This window comes from Wolffia australiana, chromosome 16, assembly GCF_029677425.1.
Source record: "Wolffia australiana isolate 7733 chromosome 16, ASM2967742v1".
Taxonomy (NCBI): domain Eukaryota; kingdom Viridiplantae; phylum Streptophyta; class Magnoliopsida; order Alismatales; family Araceae; genus Wolffia; species Wolffia australiana.
The window spans coordinates 1,261,816-1,287,835 of NC_135850.1; the positions used below are offsets into that span (position 1 = coordinate 1,261,816).

The window sequence follows — 26,020 nt, forward strand, 5'->3', positions numbered from 1 at the left end:
GGGTCTTAAACGAAATCCCTTAGTGTTGTTCCATAGCATATTCTTGGGATTCAAATTACATGACCTTAATATTCTTTATTTTTGGGAAGATTACGATCAAGATAAAGGTTAATATAACTTCAGACCTTGTTCAAGACATTGATCTTTCCTTCTGCTTTTTATTATAAACAAGATAGACAAACGAAAAAACCTAGATATAACATCTTATACGATAAAATTAATCTGAAACTGCACGGACAAGAGAGAAAAATCATTAAAATTTATATTTATACAGGTTAGTTTTTTAGGGAGAAGGTTCTCTTTAAAATAGGCCCTTCCAGAGTTCATTTGATCTTAAGTGGATATTCTTACTTTTATGTTATTTGAAATAGGAGGCTTTGTAATGAAATTGATTAAATTATCTCGTAGAAAATTTTTTGTCATATTTGGATCTCTATGTTATATATTGAAGTAAATATGTATCTCAAAAATTCCTTCATTTCACGAATACAGATACTCGTTCATTTTTAGCCTTTTATTCTATTTACTTTGGTTATTTCACCAAACTCTGGTTCGAAGAAAGTCTTGCATATAAACTACTGTCCTTGTCAGACATTTGCCCAACTCAGATTCAAGCATGAGCACGTAGATTAGATAATTTAAAAGCTTATGAAAGTCAATTGCTAAGTACATAATAGATACTTATTTTTTCCTGGGCGAGATTTTCAAAAAAGCTGCTCTCGTGTCACCAATCATAAGATATTTATTATGAAAGATTAAATAGTAAGTATCACATGTTTCTGGCAAAGTGATTAAGTACATCTACCCTAATTTTGACTTATCCAGGTCTAAACTTCCCTGATGGAACCAAAAAGCCAGACATCAAACTATTCGTCAGCGTGGCATCATCACAACAAAAAATCCAGGCGAGGATATATTTAACGTGTTTGTTATAAGTTCCATCTCTGTGTTCTTTAAGTTTTCTGATGTGGCGTAATTGTAGCAGTATCAGTATCAGGACCTAAATTAAATTGGAGGGTTAACTGAAATGATGAATTGACAATTGATATGAATGTTAGACTTTCTTACTTTTCATTATAAGTCCGTTGAGATTGTCTGAGAAGAAAATTGCATATTATTCAGAATGTACACATGTAGCTGTGTTGAACTGATTCGATAATTAACTTCCCACACTTACCCAAGAGAAGGGAAACAGCATTCTTTATGCAGCCATCCAGCTCTTTAAGGGAGTGTTGGGATAAAATTGCTCTATGTTTACAGAATCTTGCGATGAATCTACTTGTTCCCAAAATACTATTTCTCCAAAAATTCTACATAATGGTATAAAATTCTCAGCAACCACCGATACTAGCGTCAGAATATGGAGAACTAGATTTAGCCCGGGGTGGAACTTCCATCACACTGAAAGAGAGAAGAGATTTCTGAGAAAACTCAAGTTAGATTAGATCTTTCCAATTGCACCAGTTGCTTGCACTATGCTAAAGACGTCATTGGCTATTCTGGGATATCACCTCACCAAACCGCCTGAACAGCTGCCCGTCCGACGTGCTCAGTGACGCGCCAACGAAGCCCGGCGGGCACTGAGCTTGCGCCACCAGCGGCGACATCGCATGCTGCTGTTGCAGCAGGTCTTTCGCCGCCGGCAGTGCCGCCGGTCCCGGCCCGGCTAAGCAGCTGAGCACGCGGGAAACTTCATGCATTGTGGGTCGGTCCGCCGGCTGCTTCTTCGTGCACAGCAGTGCCAATTGAAACATCTTCTTCACCGCCGGCATGTCCTTGCACGTCGCTGTGATCTCGGCGTCCACCGTCTCCATCACCAGGTTGCTCAGCGCCTTCGACATGATCTAACAATGGAAATACCCACATGAAACAAGGTGAACAGAACAGGTGATAGCAAAGCAGGACGAGGCGAAAAGAGCCGTACCAGCTGGTGGAGGTTGGATTCGTCGTCGACCGCCTTCCGGCCTGTGAGGAGCTCGAGGAGGACGACGCCGAAGGAGTAGACGTCGGACTTCTCGTTGAGACGGGACGTGCGGGCATACTCTGGATCAATGTAGCCAATGGTGCCCATGACATAGGTGGAAGTGTGGGTCTTGGATACACAGATGCTCCTGGCTATGCCGAAGTCTGTGAGATGGGCTTCCATGTCCTTGTCCAAGAGTATGTTGGAAGACTTGACGTCTCTATGGATGATTCGCGGGCTGCAGTCGTGGTGAAGGTATGCCAGTCCCTGCGCCGCCCCTAGCGCTATCCTCAGCCTCGTCTCCCAGTCCAGCTTCTTCCTCTTCGTTGGCCCTGCTGCCATAAGAGCCATCAAAAGAATGTTGACTTGCGAGCCCAAGTATGAACAGAAACTAAAGAGAATGTTCATGACATGGTGCACTTAGACATGGTTGTTCTGCTCTGTTCGTTTTAAACGAACACAGGGCCTTGTTCTTTGTTCTGTTCTTTTTTTTTTCAAAGACGAACAAAATTCACACATTCGCACAAAACTAGAACAAAATTCGCACAAAGCAAACAAAAGAACCGCCCACGGGTCTGTGCGAAGTTCTGTTCGAATTTATTTTTGTTCTGTTCGGAAAACCGAACAGAACAAACAATTTGCACAAAAAGAACAGAACAACCATGTCTAGGTGCACTCCTATGTCGAGAAGGATACTATGGATTACATTGACATAGACGACGATGATAGAATGGATGACATACTATAATGATGGTAGTATGGATGGGGATGAATAGAACTCATAATGCTGTGGATGCAATTATAACAATAGTATGGAGGACACTGACAAGAACGATCATGATACTATGATGATGATAGAGAGGATGACAATGAGAAGAACGATGGCATACTACAATGACCATACTATGGACGAAGATGAAGCGAATTCACAAAACCGTGGACAGAAAAGAACGATGATGATGATGAGGATGATGGTTTCATCATCCAGAGTAAACACAAAACAGAAAGGTGGGTTTTGATTAGTCACCATGAAGGAGGTCCCAGAGGCTGCCGTTCTCCATGTAGTCATAGAACAGAAGGTTACCGAAGGGGGAGAGAGAGTAGCCCTGGAGACTGACGAGGTTGCGGTGTTTGATACTGCCCACAGTCTCGAGCTCGGTGGCAAATTCTTTCAGGCTCTGCGGGTAGTGAGAGTAGAGCCGCTTGATGGCCACAGGCTTGCAGTTCTTCAGCACACATTTGTAAACCGTGCTCGACGCGCCGTACCCGATAACGTACTTCTCGCTGAGGTTCTCAGTCATCCTCATGATGTCTTCATACACATGCAGGGCCATGTTCATATGCAAGATGACGAGCTTCGGCGATGGATCACTAACTGAAATGGAAAGCAAAACACAGCGACAAGATCATGAGAGAGAAGTTGCCTAACCATGAGTTGTTAGAATTAAAATAACAGAGGAGAGCTATTCAGAAGATAGAAGAAGAGGAAGGCTGACCAGGCTTAGACACGCATCCATCAAGAGCAGCTGGTTGCCTGTAAGGGCGGCACGCTGCCAACAAGATCAAGAGGAGGATGAACAGGCCACCCAGAGCAATGCCCAGAATTGCAGCTTTTGATAATGAAGCTGCAAGCCATGCACACAAATCAAATTATAGCGTCGTAAGTCAGAAATAAGGAAAGGTGGCGTTCTAACCAGTCTGCGTAGAACGGACTGGATGGCAAGGAGAACCTGCCCAGTACCCACAGAGAGAAGGATTTCCCAGGAAGCTGTGATTAAGATTAAAGAAAGTTTTTACTTTGGTAAAAACTTTAAGTAAGTTTCAAAAAGAATGATTATAATTTAGGAAGAATGCAGATTTTAAGGCACAAAAGCGCCCACCTGTCAGGGGAGAAGCGTGAGAAGTTGTTCCTAGTGGGTATCTCTCCGTATAGGCTGTTGAATGAGACGTTTCTAACAAGAACAGAAATAGAGCAGTTTGAGCAGTGATGAGCGTGAGAGAGAATCTATAATGAGAAACTTACAACACGGAGAGGCTGAAACAGCTGGCCAAGGGGCCGATTTCACCTGTCAAATTATTGTTTTGCAGCTTCCTGACAATTCAAAGTAATCGAGGTTAAAGATATATAATAGATCAAAGAAAAACTCAAGAGGAAGAAAGTTCTGGGGTACTTACAGAGACATCAGGTTCTGTAAGAGACCGAGTTCTTCCGGCAATAGACCAGAGAGGTGATTGCTTGATAGATCGCTGGAAAGTAATAAGCAAATGATTACTTGGGAAAGAGAAAGAGTGGAATTTAAGACAGAAAGAAAGAGGAGGGAGAAATCACATTTCTACGACGCTTCTCAAGTTGCCAAATTCATTGGGTATAGATCCGGTGAGATAGTTACCGCTCAAGTTCCTGGTAGAGATGACGAAATTCAGATGAATGGGTATAAAAAGAAAATTTATTTGATGGGCACCGTACAATTTCAGGAGGTGTTCAAGATCACCAACTGACGATGGAATGGGTCCTGCGATCTGGTTACACGAAATGTCGCTAGAAAAACCAGATTGAAGCTTGTTAGATTACCAGAGAAATTTATTCTGAACCAGCACAGAGAAACAAGTATGTCTTACAGCGTGTCCAAATTTCCAATTTTCGAGAGCTCAACAGGGAATGGCCCTCTCAACTTGTTTGATGAGATGTTCCTGCATAAAACCTTTGTAAGACTTGGAACACACAATACTGAAATTGAATGACGACAACTCACAGATACGTCATGCTCTCAAGTCTCTCAAACGCTCGAGGAATCGAACCATTCAGCTGATTTCCATGCACATTCCTGATGAAAGAAACAAATATGAACATCTGATCTAAATCTTCTTAAATTTACGCCGAACCAGTCACTCACAGGCTATTAAGATTCGTGCATGAACCAAGATTTTCGGGAATTGGGCCCTCGAGATTGTTGTTAGCAAGATTCCTGCAAAAATACCATTAACGTCTGTTTCAAATAATCTTAAAAGAAAAACATCCGTTTCAAATGAAGTTCTTGTCAGTCGAGAAGACATACAGGTCAAACAAGTCGGTCAACTTCCCAAGCTCTGATGGGATATGACCGCTGAACTGATTATCGTTCAGTTCCCTGAAAAACATGCCAAAATTGATAAAATCAGCAAACCCAGAACTTGATAATGTAGGGGTACCTTCGCGACATCGTCTACAGATATTGTCAAACATTGCAGTCGATATTGACGGATGCAGACCCTTAAAATTCTAATGGGTATGATCATCGAAAGAACAAGGGCAGAAATTTAACAGGTAGTGAAGTCTGGTCATGTTTCCTAGCTCCGGTGGAATGGGCCCGCTGAGTTTATTCCCTTGCAAATATCTGAAATTTTCACAAATCACTACAATTCCGATAAAGTCAAGCAAAAATTTGGTTAGTATAAATTCCCTCTTACAGCTTCTCAGTGTAGGATAAGTTTCCTAGTATTGGAGGGATGGGGCCGGTCAACAGGTTGCAGCTGAGATCACTGAGAAAAAGAGTCAATTAGCAGAAAAATGATAAGTTAATGCACCAAAATTTGTCAACATTAAGATTATTGAGTCTCTTACAGAACGGCTAGAGCCTGCATCAGTCCAATGACAGGGGGAATGTTCCCAGTGAATTTGTTCCCTTGCAAAGACCTATAAAATTAAATAAAACTATCATCTTGAATGTGATTCTTTAAAAGAAGTCTGCGGTCAAACGTGCTTACAGAGTAGCAACTTGGAGAAATCCAATGTTGAATGGGATTTCTCCAGTGAGATGATTGTACGACAGGTCTCTATCAGTCAAGAACGGTACGTATTAATGATCAAAGTTGAATGTAACGCCATATGCAAAGTTAAAACCAAAGCAGCAGCTTAAATACGTACAAAACCTGGAAGCTTGTGCAGTTTCCTATGTTTTCAGGAATGCCCCCGGTTAAACTGTTGTTCTTCACATCACTGGTGATTTAATTCCGAATTTTCAGAAGCGATTATGGTATAATCAGTATTTAAAAGACGGATAGAGCAGCAATTATGAGACGCTTACAAGAACCACAATCCGGTCAGCTGGCACATGTCTGGGGAAAGAGTTCCTTCCAAACTGTTCCCTCTTAGACCGCTGAAATTATAATAATCGGTCATGAAATTCGTTTTCAAGAAAAAGTATTTTAAATGAACTGGAATCAGAACATACAGATATTGAAGGACTTCGTTCCAATAAATAAGCCTGGGAATTTCTCCACTCAGCATGTTCTGCGCAAGATCCCTGAATTATCCGCTTCATTAGCAATTAGTTCATCGAAATAGTCAGCATTAAGCAGAGGATTAAACATATTACAAGATTTTCAAGTTTGGAATCTGGGAGAGGGTGGAAGGAATGGGTCCAGTCAACTCGTTGTTCTTCAGTATCCTGTTAAATAACGCGAAATTAAGTAAATTACAGGGAAGAACAGTTAAAAATTTGACCAGAGAGAGCTAAATGTGATCTCACAGAGTATCCAACTGCTTCAAATTCGAAATCGAGAACGGAATGTCGCCACCAAGGTTGTTGAAGGACAAATCCCTGAGTGACGCCACTGGTTAAATTCAACAGAAAAAACAAATAAAAATTAAATTAATATCTTACACGACAGTCAAGAGAGAACAGTCGCCAATTTCATCGGGAATTGGACCAGAAAGGCGGTTGCCTCGGAGATCACTGCCCAAGTGAAGAACATGTCGGAATGAGAACGGATACGTCATTCCAATCCGGAATACATTTACGGGAAGAACAGAGAACTCACAGATTTACGAGGCTTCTCAAGTTTCCGATCGCCGGTGAAATCTCCCCGTCGAGATTCAGCCCAGAGAGATTGCTGCAGATCAAAGACTTCATCAGTTTTTTCTCGCGGCATTCGTCGTTTCTCCATTGACATTCGATTGTTTCGTACGATGGGCATTGCTTCATTTCAAAGAGTTGGTAATATTGCTCCAGTTTAAAAAGATCAACAAGTTTTCTCACGACATTCTTCCAGATTTCATTATTATATTTCTCCATTGATATTCGATTGTTTCCTACGATGGGCATTGCTGCATTTCAAAGAGTTGGTAATATTGCTCCAGTTTAAAGAGATCTACAAGTTTTCTCACGACATTCTTCAAATTTTCTTTTTTTTTAATAAATCTTCATGATTTCATGGACATTCTTCGGGAATCAACACGGAAAAATTCTTTGATTCTTCCACGCAGAAGAAGAATCTCGACATTCTTCCAGATTCAACCCAAATTAGCACGCTTTCGACGAGGGTGAGAGCGAGAGATTGAGCAGAGATCGTACAGGGAAAGAACTGCGAATGTCAGATTATCGCACGCCACGCCTCTCCAAGAACAATAATCGCTGGACGGGCCGTCAGTCCAGTCGTAGAGAATGTTATCGACGTTCCGAAACGATTTCTTGATCTCAAGCAGCGTCTTCCCTGCAATCACAACATCGTCAACGTTCTTGACAAACAGATCAAAACACCAGCCCAGCAAAGAAAAAACGAAAAAGAAGAACAAGAACGGAGATAAAACCAACAGTAGGGCCGATCTCAGGAATAAAAAACCCAAGAAGAGGAATAAACCACATTGCAATCACAGAAAACTCCGAACAGTGTTCAAAGATTATTCTAAGAAATAAAAGAGAAAGAGAGATCACCATCGTCGGAGGCGCAGAGAGATGAAACAAGAGCAAAAACCAAGAACAAGACTACAAAAAACTTCCTCCCCAGTTCCATGGCTCAAACTACGCTCGATCTGCCTCTTCTTTCCACTGAAGAACAACGATGATCAAAAGAACAAATCTTCTTCTACAGATGGAACCATGGAAAGAGGAGCTCTTCGGAAGAACTGAACTCCGCCATGAAGAGAGAGAGAGAGAGAGAGAGAGAGAGAAGATGAACGTCAGCTCGACCTCTACACAGGCGACTGAGTTAGAGAGAGAAACTAGCAGAGCATGAACAGCATGGCTAGTCCTTGCACTGCATTAACTCCTCCGGAGTGGAGCTCAAGATGGGTCTCTGGCCTTTCTCTCTCTAGCACGATGAGAGAGAAAATAAGAGATAGAGAGAGAGAGACCCTCACTGACAACCTTTCAGCCGGCTGCGGCGTGCTAGAGAGATAGTGAAGAGAGAGAAAGGGTTAGAGAGAGAATGTCACGAAGAGCCCGCGAGCTCTGCCACCGGGTCACATCTCTCCCTCTATCTATCTCTAGCTTTCTCTCTCTAAATCTATCTCTCTAGGCTGTGGCAGGTTAATGGAGTTAAGACCGGGGAGTAAAGAGAGAGAAAAGTTTTGCTTTTTTCGCGCCGGAAAAAATCTAATTTCGGTCGTTGGAATCTCCAACTGAACGAAAGCGCGCCTCTTTTTTGCGGCGCGACGGTAACTTCACCCCCGGTACGCTTAACATTATCCTGCGAACGATTTCTCCGCCGTCGGATCACGATCGGACGTGGGATATGTTTAGCGGGCCTTGCTTTTTGTCGGGACCGTTAACTGGGATGACGTCGGCATGGTGATAAAGTCACGCCATTTGTCTTTATCCTCACCCTCTTGCCTGCAACTGCCACGTGTCGAGTAGGGGAATATAGGCAGACAGATTTAAATAATCTTATCGGATCCTATAACACGTGACCGATTGACAGGTTTCCGGTTTTCCGACCGTACGATCTTATCCTGACCGTCCGATCTGGGTATATGGCACGTGGTGGGCCTTGGTCTTAGTGGGCCAGTCACCCGCAAGGAGTGATTTTTAGGCTGTCTGTGGGCCCAGGCCCATTACCTATTTATGCGTTCTTTGGAACCGGGTTCTCCCGCGGATCACGTGACAACCTGATTAGCGGGCCCCACCTTGTCATAACCACGTTTCAATTTCCCAGGCCAGTTACGGACGGGTAATATAAAATAGTTGAGGGTTTCTTTGTAATTTTTTGAAGGGTAAGTCTACAATTCAAATAGAGTTAGGCGGGCCCAGTAATGTCCTTTCATTTTTTTCCCCTTTAACCGCGATAGAAAATAAAAAATAAAATAATGGTGAGGGAGAAAGGCTGTCCATTCATCGCTAAGAGTTTTGGAGAACGTTCTAAAGGGTCACATCGTCTTGGATACTTAAAGATTAGTTAGTGTTCATTATATATCAGAACAAAGCATTTTTTTAGCTGGGTAAGGCAAAGAAACTTTTTTTGATTAACTGTCTAATACTACGTTTATATTAATGTTGTTAATATGAGAGGGTGAAGAGAGAAGAGGCCAGAGAAAATGGTTAATCTTGTTCTTTGAAAAGTTGCAATATGGTTGACTTGTTAATAATACGTTTATACTTATGTTATTTACATAAGTTTGTGAAGAGAAGAGGCTCGGGGAGATGGTGAGTATCCTGGGAAGTAAAGAAACTTGTTTTCTGAAAGTTACTAAATGATTAAGTTGTTAATAATTCGTCTATAGTTATGTTGTTTGTACAAGTTTGTGAAGAGAGAGGAGATGGTAAAGAAACTTGTTTTCATTAACTTGTTAAATATAAGCTTGTACATATGTTGTTTGCACAAGTTTGTGAAGAGAGAAGTGCACAAAAGAGATGTCAGAACTTGTTTTCAGAAATCTGTAAGAAGGTTAACTTGTTTATAATATGTTTATATTTTTGTTGTTTAAACAAGTTTGAGATTAGAGAAGAGGCCTGTGGAGATGGTGAATATCCTGCGGTCTGGCTGCGGAGCACAGCTACTACTTACTGTCTCCCAGAGTCCCAGGAGAAGAAAGAGCGTGATTTATTTATTTCTGTCTGAGTGCAACTTTTCTATTCTCCGGTCTGATCGCTCTCAGACTTGCAGAATCTAAAATGATAGATACAGATTGACGAAAGTGGTAAATGATACGCTAGTGGGAGAAGTTGGGAGAGTTCCAATGGAGGCATGTTTCCGAGTAATGAATACCCTTCTGATTAATATGTTTGTCACCTTTATTTTCCTAGTAGAACATGTTAATAGACATCATGAGAATGATTTTCTTAGGGCTCTGGCGATGGAGATAAAAGGGTAGAGTTTAGGAGAGAGAAAAGTAATATCACTAGTGAATAATATCCCTGGTTTGCCAGCTTTATCCCCAGTAAAGCTCTTGTGCGGGCATTCTCTTTCATATCCAAACGACTCTTAGTGGCGACTGACAGAGACATAAACATAAAGATGGATGGATAGATGTAGGGATAGCTTAGGACATAGAGATAAAATATTACAGTTAAAGAGAGACGTTTGTGGACGTCCTCTTTCCTATCTCGGTATCTCACATTAGAGATAGAGAGATAGGGGAAAAAGATTACAGTTAGAGAGAGAAACGTAACATCAGCAGTGAACAAATTGGTCGTAAGAGGAAAAGAAGGAGAAAAAAGCAGTGGATTCTGGCATGCCCAACGTAGCAGATGGAAAGGAGAGAAAATGATAGAGAAGATGGAGAGCTCTGACAAGTTCAGAGCCGAGAGTAATGACCCAAATCAATTCCACCTCGGCCCATCACATCCAACTCGTGAGGATTTCAAGTAGAGAGAGAAACAAATAGACTTGTTTTGGGCAAGACAGAGAAAGAAGCCCATATCCAGCTCTTTCTCTTTCTTAACCCCGACACGGGGCCAGATCTTGATTCAATAGTTGTTCGAATATAGTTAGAATAAGTTCCGATACAGATTGAAAGATAGAGAAGCAGGATGTTATCTAGACAGGATACTCTTATCTCATCACAAATCGAAACCGAAGTTTAAGAATACAGGTGGCGGAATAACATCCAAATAATGAAGTTTTCTTGGGCTCTCTCTGTCTCCTTCTCTTCTTCCTTGAACTTTTCTCGAATTCTTTCATTGCTCTTTCCTGGGCATGCCCGTTTAAATCACAGTGTCGTGATTGCATGGGTGAGATTGAATGTGGGTTCTGACCGGAGAGAGAGATAGCCATGGAGATGCCAGGCATTAAGGAGAGGCCTTGCGCCAGGTCACGCCGAACTTTGCACGTCAGAAGAGAGAGAGATGAATTCAGGTGATGATAGAGAGAGAGAGAGAGAGAGACCACAGAGCGGAGCCAACATCTCGATTCTGACGATATCACCGTTTTCATGATAGTCAACCTGGAGAACAGGAAACAATAAAGAGAAAGAGAGAGAAATGATCCATGTGGTGAAGGTGTTTGGTTAGCTACCCGTTGCTTGGCCTTCTAAAGAATTCCACTTATCTACATAATGAAATATTAATGATAATTCATTAAAATCTAACTAATGTATTACTGTTAGTGTCCTCATTGACTTTGAGGCATGATGGGGAGTTACATCGGCTATAGTAACTCACTTTCTAACAATCCTTAGGATGAATTTTCTCCCTTTTTCTTGCTTTATCTCTCTCTAGTCTTCTCTGTTGTCAAACTCTAGTTTGACATCTATGACAGATTTGACTGGTCCCTGAAAAGATTCATCGCTCTTCCCTCTTAGTTCGCCTTGATCTATTCAGATCCGACTTTCCAGTCGGATGCTATCACTGGTCCACTAGAAATTATGTTGAGGAAGTACAATTAATCTAACCATACTTTATCTGAAGAATTTGATGCTAAGTTATTGAAAAGGGGAAATACTTTCTAAACACTTCTGTCTCGCATCTTGGTACATTGCATGACAGGTGAACTTTAGCATCGAAATCAACATCCACTCCCATGGACTCAAATATTAAACATGTTGGATATGAGTAGAGAGTTAATGTGAGTGGAGAATCTTGTATTTATATCTTACATATTGTGAGTAGAGTGTTGGTTGTCATGTGGGAAATTTAACATTATTAGATTTATGAGACATAAATTTATATGTAGGAAGGGGCAATCTAATTTGATTTATAAGATGTAATGTAAATTTATTTTAGTACTCGTGTAGAAGTTACCTAGTAGTAGGCTGGACCAACGTCCAGCCAAGAGAGGGCAGCCTTTAGAAGTTGTTGGGCAACCAAGAGAATGCTTCGGCTTTCTTCTTCCTGTAGAAGCAACAAAAGATGGGTTAGCATTAGAGAACGCACTAAGACAGCTCCGCAAATTAAAACGCTGACACAACTGAGACACTTAGGAGGAGAACGATGAATGACATGCAAATTGGTGGTTAAATATCAACTGGAGAGATCTAAGTCTTCAATAGTGTCAGCTAGGGGAGATTTTAAGAACAAAAGAACGGGACATCTTGGGAGAATGTGAACTCTTTCTTTGAAGTGACGGCACAACAAATAAATTTTTGGAAGCATATATCTATTGATTGACCCAAATTTGCAAGAACATCCTTTGGTATTAATCAGAGGAGGTACAGTGAAAGATGCGCCAGGCGTTAGATATCATTGTGTTCGAGGAGTCTATGATTTGCAGGGAATTCCATATCTTTTTTTTATTGGCAAAATCACGGTACTGGATACGTCCAACTAGGGTTCGGCAAGCGTCATCTGTCACGTCACCCGTCACCGTGACGAAAACGTGACAAATGACGTGATGGTGACGGTTTTCAAGGTTGGCGACGGTGATGGTGACGCGTGACGATGCTGGTGTGACGGTGACGGGGTGACTTGGATGAGTGACGTGACGAAACGGCCATCATGGACGACGACCATGACATTATTTCTAAATACATTTTAAAAATGCTCGCATGATCTTGGCGGTGTAGAGCTTCTCGTTGTTGTCGTGGTTGACGAGAGAGAGCAAACGAGACATAAACAGATAGAGAGAGAGAGAGTTTGTGGGAAAGACGTATAGAAAGAGATAGCGAGAGGGAGAGTGAGCGAGAGAGAAATAGAGATATAGAGAGATAGAGAGATAGAGAGAGAGAGAGAGAACAAGCGAGTGAGGGAGAGAGACCAACATAGAGAGAGACAAATAGACAGAGAGAGGGAGAGCACAGGGCACACCAGAGGAAAGAGAAAGCGAGCCAGAGAGAGAGAAGGGAAAAAGACCGACCGAGAGAGCAAGAGAGAAGCAGCATGAGAGGGAGATGAACATAGAGAAGGAGCGAGGGAGAAAGGCCGACCAACTACGTCGGAACTGTCTAAATAGGGAAGATCAGAATTGTTGTGTTTGTTTATTGTTTTAGAGGCCGGCGGTTTGAGAGACTTGGGAGCTACAATTACAAATCATGGAGGATTTCAATTCTAAGAAGCAGCGTCCTCTAATGGCGATCGCTCAATCTTGTTGCCAACATTTCTTCGGTAGATCTTCTTCTACTACTTCTTCTTTGTTTTGCTGCGAACCGGTTTACTCGCCTTCGGCATAGTTATTTTCCAGATCTACCATTCTCTATAGATAATGTTGAAGCAACACCAGGCAGATGAAGGCTGCAGAACAATCAAACAAGTAATGGATCATTATTTTTGTGTAATTTCCTTGTTGTTTGTAACAATCATTTGACGCGCAAATCTATATCAGAGATTGAACGAACCTACGGTAATTCGAGACTTAACGCTGAGAATATTCCATAGCATCAAGCCGATGGAGATTCTGAGAGCTCTCCTCCTTCGACAAGCCTGTCGTCTCTCACAAGTCCAGTTTTTTACGACCGCAACTGGGTCGATCATCACGGAAGGATGTCAAAATATAAACAGAATCAGAGTAAGATGATTGATACATTTAAAAAGGGTTTTCTCACATCACCCGTGACGGTGATGCCATCACGGTGACGTGGATGTGATGGGACGCTCGATGGAGGGACGAGTGACGTACCATGATGACTTTTTTGGTAAATGCTGGGATGCGTGGCGTTTTTTCATCACATCACCGTCCGTCATGTTTTGTCATCGGAGTTCCATCACGTCCGGGGTGTGACGTTCTAGATGTGTTGCTCCCTATGTCCAACATGCAGTTGTGCCCGTAGACCGATCCATCTATGTCCTAGACGCTACCAAAGGGGTGTTTATTGATAAAATGTACTATTTTTCATCATTTTTGGGCATGGAGCAAGCATACATGTCCCAATTACACATGGGCCCTACTTGCTCACGCCCATGTTGCAGGAATATAATGGTACATAGGTGTTACCTAGTGAAGGCCGAGAGATGGTTACTCATGCCAACAGGAGTTGGGGGAGCCCTCATCGCAATGCAAAAGTGTGGAGTGCGTAGTTTGACCCGCCATTCACAGATGTCATCGGGGAGGTACGCGACTTGATGAACTATTAGGTGAGAGGGTGAGCTCTCTCGCTTCAAGCTCTCCATGCTATCCGCCACTCCCGCAGGCTTTCATTCGACAAGCCGATGCATACAAAGGGCCGGCAAGCCGAGGCGTTCAACATAATAGCATCCACGAACTGTAGGAGGGAGTGCATGCCAATAAAGGAAAAGGGAGGAGGGGTTTGCGCGTGTACTACTTGGTTGGCAAGGGCATCTGCTGTCTAATTTCTCTCGCACAGCTGGTGACAGATACTAGTTATGCGGGGACGGCACTACATGATGTCCTGTCATGTGCGTTGTAGTGCTCACTAGGAGCATTTGCCTGCACAAAGCATGTCAACTAATACCTGTGAGTCCGATTCTAAGACAATATGGTGAAGGTTTCGTTCCTCGCATAGGAGTAAACCATCACGTATTGCCATGGCATCAGTTACTGTATTAGTTTGTATGTTGTAAAAAGACGATAAAGCAAAAAAATACTCCCTGTATGATCCCCTAGGATACCACCTCCCCCTGTTGGCCTCGGGTTCCCTCTGGCGACACCATCCGCATTTAGCTTGAGGATGCCGATTAGCAATGGGTGCCAACGAACAATCTATGGCCAAATGTGGATGGGGCCGAGGGTCACCAGGATACTCCAACAACAAACCATCCACATTTAGCTTCCAGGCATGAGGTGCGATAAGCCAAAAATCGGGGTAGAAATTATGCAGTTTTTAGCCCTTGTCGTTGTGAATTTTGGCTTATGCAATCAAATTTCTAAAAACTCTACTTAAGATGTGTAGTGATAAGTACGAGTGTCGTCCAAGGGAAGCTAGTAAGGAATTCAATTTGATGATCTTCTTGGTAGTTTAACCCTAATTAGAGTGAATTTGATCTTCAATGAGGACCAACTCACCCTAATTAGAAGAGAAGTTTAGAAAGGGGGGGTAGAAGAGATGAGATGAATAGAAGAGATTGGGAGCTCTAAATTGGTTTCTTTGATCCAAATAAAAGGATCAAAGAGGTCAATTAGAGGGGTTGAGAGGGAAGTTTAAATTTGAGTTTGGTTGGTTTTGTAAGTTTGATAATTCATAAATGAAATGGGGGTAATTTAATCTCCTAAAAATTAAATCTATTTTCTTTTAGAGTTTTTCTTTGGGAATGCAGTTGAATGCCTCGTTAAATCCCTCAAATTCTCTTCTCAATCCTATTCAGGGCTTGTACATGCCACTCAAGCCAAGCGATTTAGAAGTTCAGATCAGAATCAAGAAGAAGAAACAAGAAATTGGACTAATTTCATTCAAAATGCACAAAAATCCAAATACAATGAAAGGGAAATGTACCAAACAGGTTGATCCAGGCTGGGGCTCATCTCTGTCTTGCAGCTGTGATAGAGAACCATCAAGAATGAGCTCCCCCTCTCGAAATTTAGCTTTTATACTTAGGTTATATGGTAAAAATCACCATTTTACCTCCGTTTAGTAATTAATATTTATCTATCAATATAGGCTGGATATGAATGATCCAACAATATAGATAGCAAGAGGGGATCAAGACGAACAGATCCATAAAAAAATCACCTCAATCGGACTTCAGGATCAAAACTTATTAATAAATCAATTTTAAACCAATTTAATCCATTGGATTTAAAATTGATTTATTTATTCATTTCGTTTTTAAACACGCCATGACGTGTCGCTCTCTCATTGGTTGGCGCATTTTGAATCCTTCTTTTTGCAGAAAAGTCCTTAAAAATCCTGTAATTGCTGTTGGACGCCGCCCAAAAGTAATTGTGTATATGCCCCTTTCGCACTCTCTCTCCTCTGGTTTCTCCTAAAAACATTAAAATATATATATTAAATAATTGCAATAAAACCCTGGAAGATTTTAAATTACATCTTTATGCCTGTAGTGGCGACCGAGAGCTGTTTTCAGGGTCTTTTTGCAACGAAACTTTGCAAAAAGGCCCTCCAAAGTTTGAAAATGATATAAATACTTTTTTCTCTTATAAATATACCTTTTCCTTAGAACAAATACATTTCCTCTTCAAATAAATCTCAGAAAAATCTTAAAACTTCGTAAAAAATTCTAGAAAATTCACTGATTCATCCCCATGCTGATAAATCTCGAAATTAAATATTAAACTTGCCATTTTCATTCAAAAATAGTTATTTCGAGCTTCAATAAATCCTTTAAAATTCATAGAATTAACAGAAAATTAGGGAAAAATCAGAAATCACTTGAAAAGACTATTTCATGTAAATGTATGATAACAACCCCATTTTAAGCTCTTTAAATGCATAAAATTGTGCTAATAACATGAAATAAAGACAGAATTTAGGGTGTTATCAAGGTGGTAAGAGGTCTTGTATACGCCATATCCATTGCTTGACTTGTCGCATGAATTCTGGATCAAATAAGGGGATGATTTGAATATGGTACAGAAAGACCCAAAGCGATGTGAATCAAATTTGTTAATGGATTTTTGTTGGGATGATTTTATTATATTATATGGTGATGCAAGATGATAGTGTGATGACCTATAGATATTATTATGGATCATTTAATACTACAATTAATGACATTTTTTTTAAAATTAAACAATTTATTACACGAGTATATGTCTTTTCCCTACCTTATTTTGTTTTTATCAGTAAGGGCCGCCATCTTAGGTTCATTTTAATTTTGTGGCGTTATCTAATGTCATTTCTCGTTATCAGTTTTTAAAAAACATTGTTTTCTCCATCATGTTTTTCTCTTCTTTCTTTAAACTTTTTCCCCACTCTCTATCATGTTATTTTATTTTTATAATCTACTGTCATCTCTCTCCGAACCTCATTCCAACAATGATATTTTGAAGATGTCGAGGATGATGAGCAACAATTGAACTCGAAGAGCAAGAAGAAGACATCAACCTCGAAGGCAGAAAATAGATAACAGATGACAAAGAGGCCAAATAAAATGACAACTGGGAAGATTTCGAGGATAAAGCTAGCGAAAACAAGACAAGTGATTTCGAATACCAAAACAAAGGACCAGCAGTATAAATGGACTTCTTACATCTAGGAGCCTAGGTAGAGCATGAGTACAACAACAATTTTAACAAAGATGCAGCAGTCTAATAAGGAAATGAAGGAACCAATAGTGTCAGCATAGAGGTGGAAAACTTGTGTGACATATGCTTTCCCAACACGTAGAGAATGAGGGAATTGTAGGGCCCATTTTGGCCTAGTTCCCTTCTCTCACTCCCTCCTTGTTCACTTTCTCAATTTTTGCATCCTCTTCTAGTTCTAGCTCATAATATTCTATTTATTTCTGTAATTTAACTTTTAACTATGCTTGTCTCTCTTCCACGCTATGTTTTCTCGCTTTTTTCTCTACCATCTTTCTTCCATTTTCTCTCCCACTTATTCTATGTTCTTTGTCTGATCCCGAGCTCTCTCAATTGTCCACCATCTTTGACTATTCTACCATTTTTTTTTAAATTCACCCTCCTTTATTTATAATCTCTCTCTCTATTGACTTCTTCTCCAACGATATGACTTCATCCATCCCAATGAACACCATATCTTTCGATGTTTTATCTTATGGTCACTCCTGAGTATCCATATATTCTATTTTATTTTTGTCTAACTTCATTTTCTGTGACTTCTATTCCTCATTTTCATTTTAAAGTCAGAGAGCTATTATGTAAGTTTGTTTTTCATGGAAGTGCCTGCCTATTTGAGAAACTAGTTGTCACACATTTGATAACTGAAGCTAGAGTGATGATATTATATGATGGCAAGTGTTACTCAACATCTTCAGTGACCAATAACTCATGTGCCCCCATCTCTCGCTCCTCGAAACATTTTATTCTTCTTCTTAGAATCCAACCCCCTCATTTAATATCATCTTTGCCATAGTTTTTGTCACAAATTCATCTTTTTCTTCCACTTCTCTATTCCATTTTTATTATTCTCATTCTCATTTACATATTACCCTTTCTCCCATAAACTTCTCTACTTACATATCATTTAAGCAGAGATTAATGTCAACATCAGTTAAGGTCATTCAGCATCATACCAATCAAGCTATGAGACATGTATCAGATGTATACTGGGACGCCTTAAATTTTTAAGTAATTTTTGGTTAAATGATAAGATATGTGTGATCATGTGATTACTTTTTGCTTTGATGATTGATTGTGCATTTATGCATCTTCTGATTTCATTAAATTAGAGTCACTCAAGTCATTCCCTATATTGGTAATTTCAAGGCCCCTCTTTCAAAGGTTAAAGTCTTGTTGTACTGTATTTAAATCCATTTGGGTCAACCTCGAACAATATTATCAATATTTCATTTTTATATCATGATGTTAATTATAATATTCATGAATTCACGCATTTTTATGCATCAGTCTTTTGAGCTGGCATTTTATATTTATCTTCCCCTTTCGTTATTTATTTCCTTTTTCACAAATACACTTTAGCAGGGCTAATTGTGTCATTTTACTTCCACTATCTCCCCACACTCAACGGAAAGGGTACGTAACAACACATGATTTTATGGTTATTGATGACAGTATTGCAAGTTGAAATTATGATTATCTTGTAGAAAAGTATTAAGTCAAAATTCAGGGCAATTCAGTTATTGTTAATTATTTTCTACTTTAGGGCAACTTTTATGATATAATATATATTGGGGAAGTAGGCGATGGGTTCTAAGATCTCCACATGGATGAAAACTGAGAAAATTTCATCTTGAAAGAGACAAACAAAATAGAAATGACATCAACAAAGCATTGAATTGATCACCTAGCCATAAATTAAATCCATGGTTTCTTAGATCTACGAGTGAGACGTGTTATGATGCTATCCTCTAGATGTATTCACACGATCCATGGTGCATTGAATCTCCTCCTTCACTACAACATGCCCCATTTATGCTCTATCGTTGTCCTTATGCCATCCCCATCATCTGCGGGAATGTAGAGGAGCTAAGGAAAGAAGGGAGAATAAGGGGAAGAGCTAAGTAGAGGAGCCTAAGCATCATTGATGGACCCAAAATATAGCATGTAAATGTACATATTTTAAGGTCATTTTGGGTACATATCATTTGTATTTTATTCAATTTTATAGGATTTTGCATTTCATGCACTAAATTGAGCAAATGATAAAATAATGCATTTGTAATGTCATTTTGTATACATGTTTAACATACTCAAGAATTTCTTAGCAAAAATATGTTTAAGACATTTTAATTTCTAATGCTCTATCTTGTATTTCAAATTATATTTTTTACCAGAGAATAAATTGGAATAAAAGAAAGAGTTATTTAAGAGAGAAAGAAATAAGAATGAATAATAGAAAAAAATTAATTAAAAAAGAGGGCTTATTGGGCCGGCTAAGGAGCCCACCTAGGACTTAAGCCCAAGCCAGCCGCATGCTAGTGAGCGCAAGGCTCAAGCCAGCCCACAACCGGCAAGGAACAGCGCCACGCAGATAAGCGCAGCTGCCCCACAAGCAGAACAGGCCCATAGAGAAGTAAGGATCGCAGGGGAAGAGGTATGTCTTTGATTTTGATTCAATTAATAATCCGCAAACATTTATTTGTGTATCATCTCTTAAAATTTTGATATGGGATTTAGATCCATTGTCTATTTTAGAACCGTCGAAGGCCAGGCCGCAAAGCTCGAATATGATCGCGGCCCAACAGGCCGCGATGTAAAGAAAATAAAAAAGAAAGCATGACCGGGCTTCAAGCCAACTCGGCCCAAAGCCTGTGTTTTTTCCGTCTTTATTTCAAGAAATTTAGCACAATTTTATGTATTTAACGAGATTAAAAGGGGTTGTTCTCATATATTTACATGTTTTTAAGTAATTTTTAAGTGATTTCTGATTTTTTTTCCCCTAATTTTCTGTTAATTTTTTGAATTTTAAGGGATTTATTTGAGCTTGAAATAATTATTTTTAAATGAAAATGGCAGGTTTAAAATTTAATTTCGAGGTTAATTATTATGGGGATGAATTACTGAATTTTCTAGAATTTTCTACGATTTTTTAGGATTTTACTGGATTTTTGTGGGTTTTATTTGAGGAAGAAATGAATTTTAAAAGAGGAAAAGGATATGTTTATACGGCAAAAATGAGTGTGAAAGCCATTTTAGAACTTTGAGGGGCTTTTTGTAAAGTCGCGTTGCAAGTATATCCCTAAAACAACTATCGATAGTGGCACAAACATAATTATGTAAATTTGGCAGGGACTTAATTGAAAATATGCGTGGTATTTTTGTGATTTCAGGAAAAATCAGAGGAGAAAGAATGTGCAAGGGGCATATACACAATTACTTTTGGGCGGCGCCAGGCGAAAATTTCATACTTTAAAAAGGGCTTCCACGCAAAATGTCCAATTGATTTTTCGGGAGTCGACGTGGCCTCATCTCAGCCGTCGGATGCGAATCCAATGGCGCTTGATGATAGGGTGCCACGGGAAGTAAGTTCACCGCCCGTGCTGCGCGTACAACGTGCGTGCACAGGCGGTGACGTGGGGAGCTGCGAGTGGTTAACACAGTGAAAAGAACGCACTTTAGGTGCATGGCAAAATGTACCGAGCCTATTTTTCAGACCTTTTCTCTTTGTTTTTATTTTTCGCCAGGGGGTACATGGCACTCAGAGATCAAACCCGAAAAAACCAATTCAAAATGCGCCCGCTTATGAGAAGACAACACATCATGGCGTGTTAAAAAAGAAATTAATAAATAAATGAATTGAAATCCAATGGCTAAAATTGGTTCACATTCATTTATTAATAACTTTTGATCCCGAAGTCTGATTGAGATCACTTTTTTATCAATTTTCTCGTCTTGATCCCCTCTTTCTATCTGTATTTAGATCATTTAGATCAGGCCTACATTGATGGATAAAGTGGTAAAGTAGCAATTTTCACCATTTAACCTAAGTATAAAAGCTGAATTTCGAGAGGAGGGGGTCATTCTGGATGGTGCTCTATCACAGCTGCAAGACAGAGAGGAGCTCCAGCTTGGATCAACCTTTTTGGTAGTTTTTCCTTCTTTGTATTTGAATTTTTGGTGTGTTTTGTTTGTTGTTAGTTGAATCTCTTAATTATTCATTTGGATTTTTGTCTGAACTTCTAAATCTCTTGGCTTGAGCGGCATGTACAAGCCCTGACTAGGATTGAGAGGATAAATTGATAGATTTACCTAGATATTCCAAGTGCATATCAAGAAAACTATAAAAAAAACTTATAAAAAATGGTTAACTTTCTAGGAAATTAAATTTCGCATTTCATTATCCAATAGAGTAGTCATTCCTAAATTATCAAACCTACACAACCAACCAAAACAAATCTAAATTTTCTTCTTAATCTCTCTAATAAAATTCTTTGATCCTTTCAATTGGATCAATTAATTCAATTTAAAGCCCCTTATTTCTTCTACTCCTTTCATCTATTCTACCCCCCTTTCTAAATTTCTCCTCTAATTAGGGTAGTTTGATCTTTGTTGAAGATTACATTAACCCCAGTTAGGTTCAAATTATTCAAGAAGAACATCAATTGGATTCCTTACTAGCTTCCCTTGGACAATACTCGTACTTATCACTACACATCTTAACTAGGGTTTTTATAAATTTTATTGTATAAGCTAAAATTGACAAAGACCAGGGTTTAAAATTTTAAAAAATTCACCCCTATTTTTGGCTTATCAATCTTTAAGAAGATCGGACGGTGGGATCTGTTCCATTAATTTCACATACTGGTATTTCTTTTTTTTAGGCTGACCCAGTCGCGGGGACCATTTGAAAGACAAATCAAAACACGCAAAGGTGACGTGGATGGCTGACACATCACGATGACAGGGCAGGAGCATGGGTGTACCATAAGAGGGGGGTCCACGGTTGTGATTTAATTGCAGTCGTTTAAGTTTTATAATGGCTAGGGGCATTTATGTGCAATTTAGGCCCTGGCCGTCGACACCACCTACCGGAGGCCGTTTCGGCCGGCGAGGGGGGGGGGACCATCGGCCATCCAAACGGCCATCTGATGGCCTGGAGGATCCCCAGGGCCATCCCCCTCTATTGAACGACCTCTGGGATCCCTCCCTGGCCGTTAAAAGGGGACGAGAGCCCCTGATTTCACTATCTTTTGACCGAGATCTGAGAACGGCAGAGGACCTGTCCGGCGGCGGCAAGAACGGCATGAAGGTAGTGATAATCTCCTGATCGTGCGAGAAACTCCGGGAGGCTTCAAAGAAGAGCTAGGATCGCTAGATTCTACGCCAATAAGGGAGAAAAGCAAGGGGCAGACTACATACCAAAGTTAGGCGGCGACAATCGGTGCTGCCACCCCCTTGCCTCGATTCAGGGCGGAATTCGGTAATATGAAATCTCCTTTGTTGAATTTCAACAGTTTTATAGTTAAATTTAACCTCAAGTTTGTTTTATTCCTGATCTGATCCACTTCGATCCAAAGATTGTTACCGCGATTTCTCTCGGGCATTTCATCGAACACCTAGTGTGTTCGATGAATGTTTCTTGATTTACCTAAGTTCTGCCCCACTCAAATTTATAAAAATATAAAAAATATATTCCCCTCTCCTCCATCTTCCTTTGGGCATTCTGTCGAACACCTCACGGGCGTTCGACAGAATCACCCTCTTATATTCGATTTCTCCTAATAAAATCTATATATATATATACAAACTTACCAGTAAGTAAATAACATACCTCTATCTTCAGTATTGAAATCCTAGCTGGAATTTTGTCGAACACCTCTCGGGTGTTCAACTAAAATGACCCAAAACCTTGAAATCGACCATACAAACTATGTAAACTATATATAAAAACATAAATCATATAAATATATATAAATAGCTAAACTAATTCTAAGGAGTATTCTACCTCTTTATATCAGTATAAATACTTAATAAGTTCTATTACTACCTCTTTTCCCTACTTAATATCTCTCTATACCTCTTCTTAGATATATCTATTGATAACATGCAAATAGGAGCTAAATAAGTGCTAATTTCATCATATTTTTGGGTTTTTAATGCATAAAATATTAATTTTTAATGCATGTTATCATGATTTTTGGTTAAAAGAAGGATTTCATTAAATTTCAAGTTAAATAATACATTTTGTAAATAAGTAGGTCAATATATACATTTTAAATGTTTTTAAAATGAATTTTAAAAGATAATAAATGATTAGTTGACCTAGATCTATAAATAAAAAGAAAATTGAAGATAAACAAAATTTAGAAATTAATAAAAATTTTTTTTGCATTAATAAACATCTTTACGATTTACTCGAGTTGTTTCTTTAATTAAAATGTGTTTTTTTTTCAAAACTGGCCCTAATTGGGCCAGTCTATGCGCTAATCGGGAGCTAAATGTGCAGGAGATGCACCAAGAAGTGTGGAAACCAATCAGAATGGCCGTAGAAGTCTTCGGTGCGCGACACGCATGTAGACATCATCGTGCGTGTCATGCACCACACGCAGCATCTACGGGGAAATCAGAGCAGCGCTAGGCATTTCGGTGCACAACACGCACGTGCACAGCATGGTGTGTGTCGCGCACCACACCCAGCGTTGTGCAGACGAATCTCGTGCGGATTAACTCGCTGCGTGCAACGCAGCAAGTTAAGTCGCATTAAGCTTGCATGGACCAATGAGATGGCAGATCGCCAGGTCCACACGAGCTGAGTTCGTGTGAAGCGTAGGGGCACATAGCACTGTGCGTACGATGGGCGACGCATGCGTGGCACCAAGGGGCCCAATTGCATTGCGTCGTGCACCCTGCATACAACGCGCAAAGGACAGAGTCATAACGGAATCGGAAGAACATGTTCTTCCGGTTCCACGCCAATAAAGAGGGAAAAACAAAAATTTCAGAGTCATTCTTATTTTAAAGCTCAAGGAGAGATTACCTAGCTCCCTTGACGACTCGGGATTGAACCAGGAGCGATTTGGAACTCAATTGGAGCAGGAATTTTGCAGATCCGTCGTCGCTGTTTTTCATCAAGTTCAAGCCAAATCCGTGGAAAAAATCCATGTTCGTTGCTCGGGATTTGCTCAAATAGATTCCCTGATAACTCCTGGTACCTTTAGGTTTATTTTAAATTCATTTCGCAATCAATTGCATGTTCAATTCTCTCAATTCCGTAGTTCATTCATGTCCGCCGTTTTTTTTTTCCCGAAGTCCAATTTTAATCGTCTTAATTCGTAGATTTTAGTTTGTTTTCAAATCAATTAGCATTGAGTGATTATCACTTTCCTATTTTGAATCCTAGCTATCCCTCTAATCATCAAATTCAATCTTGTACTTCTTAAATTAGCAAATCGTGAATCATATTCACGATTTGCTATTTTAGGCCATTTTTACAATTTTGAATCAATTAGGATAAAATACAAATATAATAAAAATGCTCTTAAAGTAGCATAAAAATTAGTTTTCGGATTCTTTAAAAATAGTAAAACATCTTCTGATAAATAAAACAAACTAAAGAAATACAAAAAAAACTTAGAGTTAAATCATTTTAGAAATATATTTCAAATTCGTTAAAAAGAACGTTAAAAAAAATATAATTTAGAACAATTAAAGATTTTAAATCAAATAAAAAGATAAATTTAAGTGATTTTAGATCTCTGTTATTAAATAAGAGAGAAATATTATAATCATTTAAATTCAAAAAGATAGAACTTTAGTTGCGATTTACAAGTATTAGCATTTAAATTTGTAGTTAAGACATCATTTCATGTAGTTTTCGAATTCTAATACCTAATTTTAGGAAAACTGAATTCCCCTATCGCCTCCCTAGGGTTCGACCCCTTACTCAAACACTAAGGGATAAAATAAATATTATTGCTTAAGTTTGAAAACCCTTAATAACAACATAAAAACACGTACATTTCGAGCTTATCATATAATATATATATATATAAAAGTAGAAAACTTCCTTATATTAGAATATGCCCTTCTAAAATTATTTCTATTTTGATTTAATGTCATGCACTTCAAGTCAATCAACTCCTTTCTCAGCCCTATTCCTATGAATGAATATCCCTTACAACACACCGTTCTAAAAATATTATGAATGCTTTCTCTCGGACAGTTAATAACTCCGCATTTCTTAATCGCTCGGAGCAAGCGATAGCCTCCTCTTATTTTAATCGCTCGGAGGTTGATGCGGTTCATTGTAAAAAATGACATGTTCATGGTTTTGTTTTTTTTAATATATGTTTTACCCTGGCATGTTGGGGAATGAGGATTTTTTCCCCTAAAGAGGGCCAAGAATATATACATATATTTATATATATATTCGTGCACCAACAGCTCGTTCAAGTTCACTGGAGTTGGAGATGCATGGAGCAGCTGTTATGTTCGTGCACACAGAGTATCATCTTGGAGCTTTGCGAAAGGGTACAATGTGTAGGCGGGATGTTGTGCACTCCCACCTCGAGCGTTCCACATGATACACCACTCATTGGGCCCATTGGGCACAAGAGTCCGGCATGTGTGGAGAGCTGGCAAACCGAGTCTCTCAACGTAATGGCTTCCTTGGGTCTCTTGGGGAATATCATGCGAAGTAGTATAGAGGGAATGGTTGAAAGAGCATACTGCATAGTTGGCAAGGGCATACACCCTCTAGTTCCCCTCTTGCAGCTGGTGGTGAATGCTGGTGAAGCATGTGCGACACAACATGACGTACCCGCCATACACTCTAGAGATGCGACTAGGAGAATGATCCTATGCGGAGGATATCGACTAACAAATGTGAGTACGATTCTATGATGATATTGTGAAGGTTTCTCTCCTTACAGAGGATCAAGCCATTGCGTACCACCATAGCCTCAGCTTATGTGTTAGTCTAAGCTCCATAGA

General features: G+C 39.7%; 1 protein-coding gene across 2 annotated transcripts; it reads right to left on the reverse strand.

The window, feature by feature from the left end:
* Positions 1-1,264: 1,264 nt before the first annotated feature.
* On the reverse strand, positions 1,265-7,905 carry LOC144713667 (Leucine-rich receptor-like protein kinase family protein). Of its 2 annotated transcripts, none has more exons than XM_078588323.1 (27): positions 7,657-7,905; positions 7,297-7,435; positions 6,764-6,835; positions 6,607-6,678; positions 6,472-6,543; positions 6,319-6,390; positions 6,175-6,246; positions 6,028-6,099; positions 5,868-5,939; positions 5,708-5,776; positions 5,565-5,636; positions 5,411-5,482; positions 5,266-5,337; positions 5,020-5,091; positions 4,858-4,929; positions 4,717-4,788; positions 4,583-4,654; positions 4,431-4,502; positions 4,293-4,364; positions 4,139-4,210; positions 3,987-4,055; positions 3,844-3,915; positions 3,658-3,731; positions 3,460-3,588; positions 2,991-3,338; positions 1,925-2,295; positions 1,265-1,844 (listed from the first exon to the last, which is right to left on the reverse strand). In XM_078588323.1, exons 1-27 carry the CDS (start codon positions 7,733-7,735, stop codon positions 1,488-1,490), a joined length of 2,931 nt encoding a protein of 976 aa, XP_078444449.1. In that variant the 5' UTR covers positions 7,736-7,905; the 3' UTR covers positions 1,265-1,487. The 2 variants fall into 2 exon arrangements, with proteins under 2 accessions (XP_078444449.1, XP_078444448.1); XM_078588322.1 differs by having other exon boundaries at positions 1,925-2,298.
* Between the last annotated feature and the right edge of the window lie 18,115 nt (positions 7,906-26,020).

Excerpts from the sequence above, each read along its gene's own strand:
- LOC144713667 (XM_078588322.1), bottom strand. The coding sequence starts at position 7,735 with ATGGAACTGGGGAGGAAGTTTTTTGTAGTCTTGTTCTTGGTTTTTGCT. Across the intron at positions 5,637-5,707 it reads TTTCTCCAAGTTGCTACTCT|GTCTTTGCAAGGGAACAAAT; the intron begins GTAAGCACGTTT and ends TTAATTTTATAG. Across the intron at positions 4,655-4,716 it reads CTTGAGAGCATGACGTATCT|GAACATCTCATCAAACAAGT; the intron begins GTGAGTTGTCGT and ends GGTTTTATGCAG.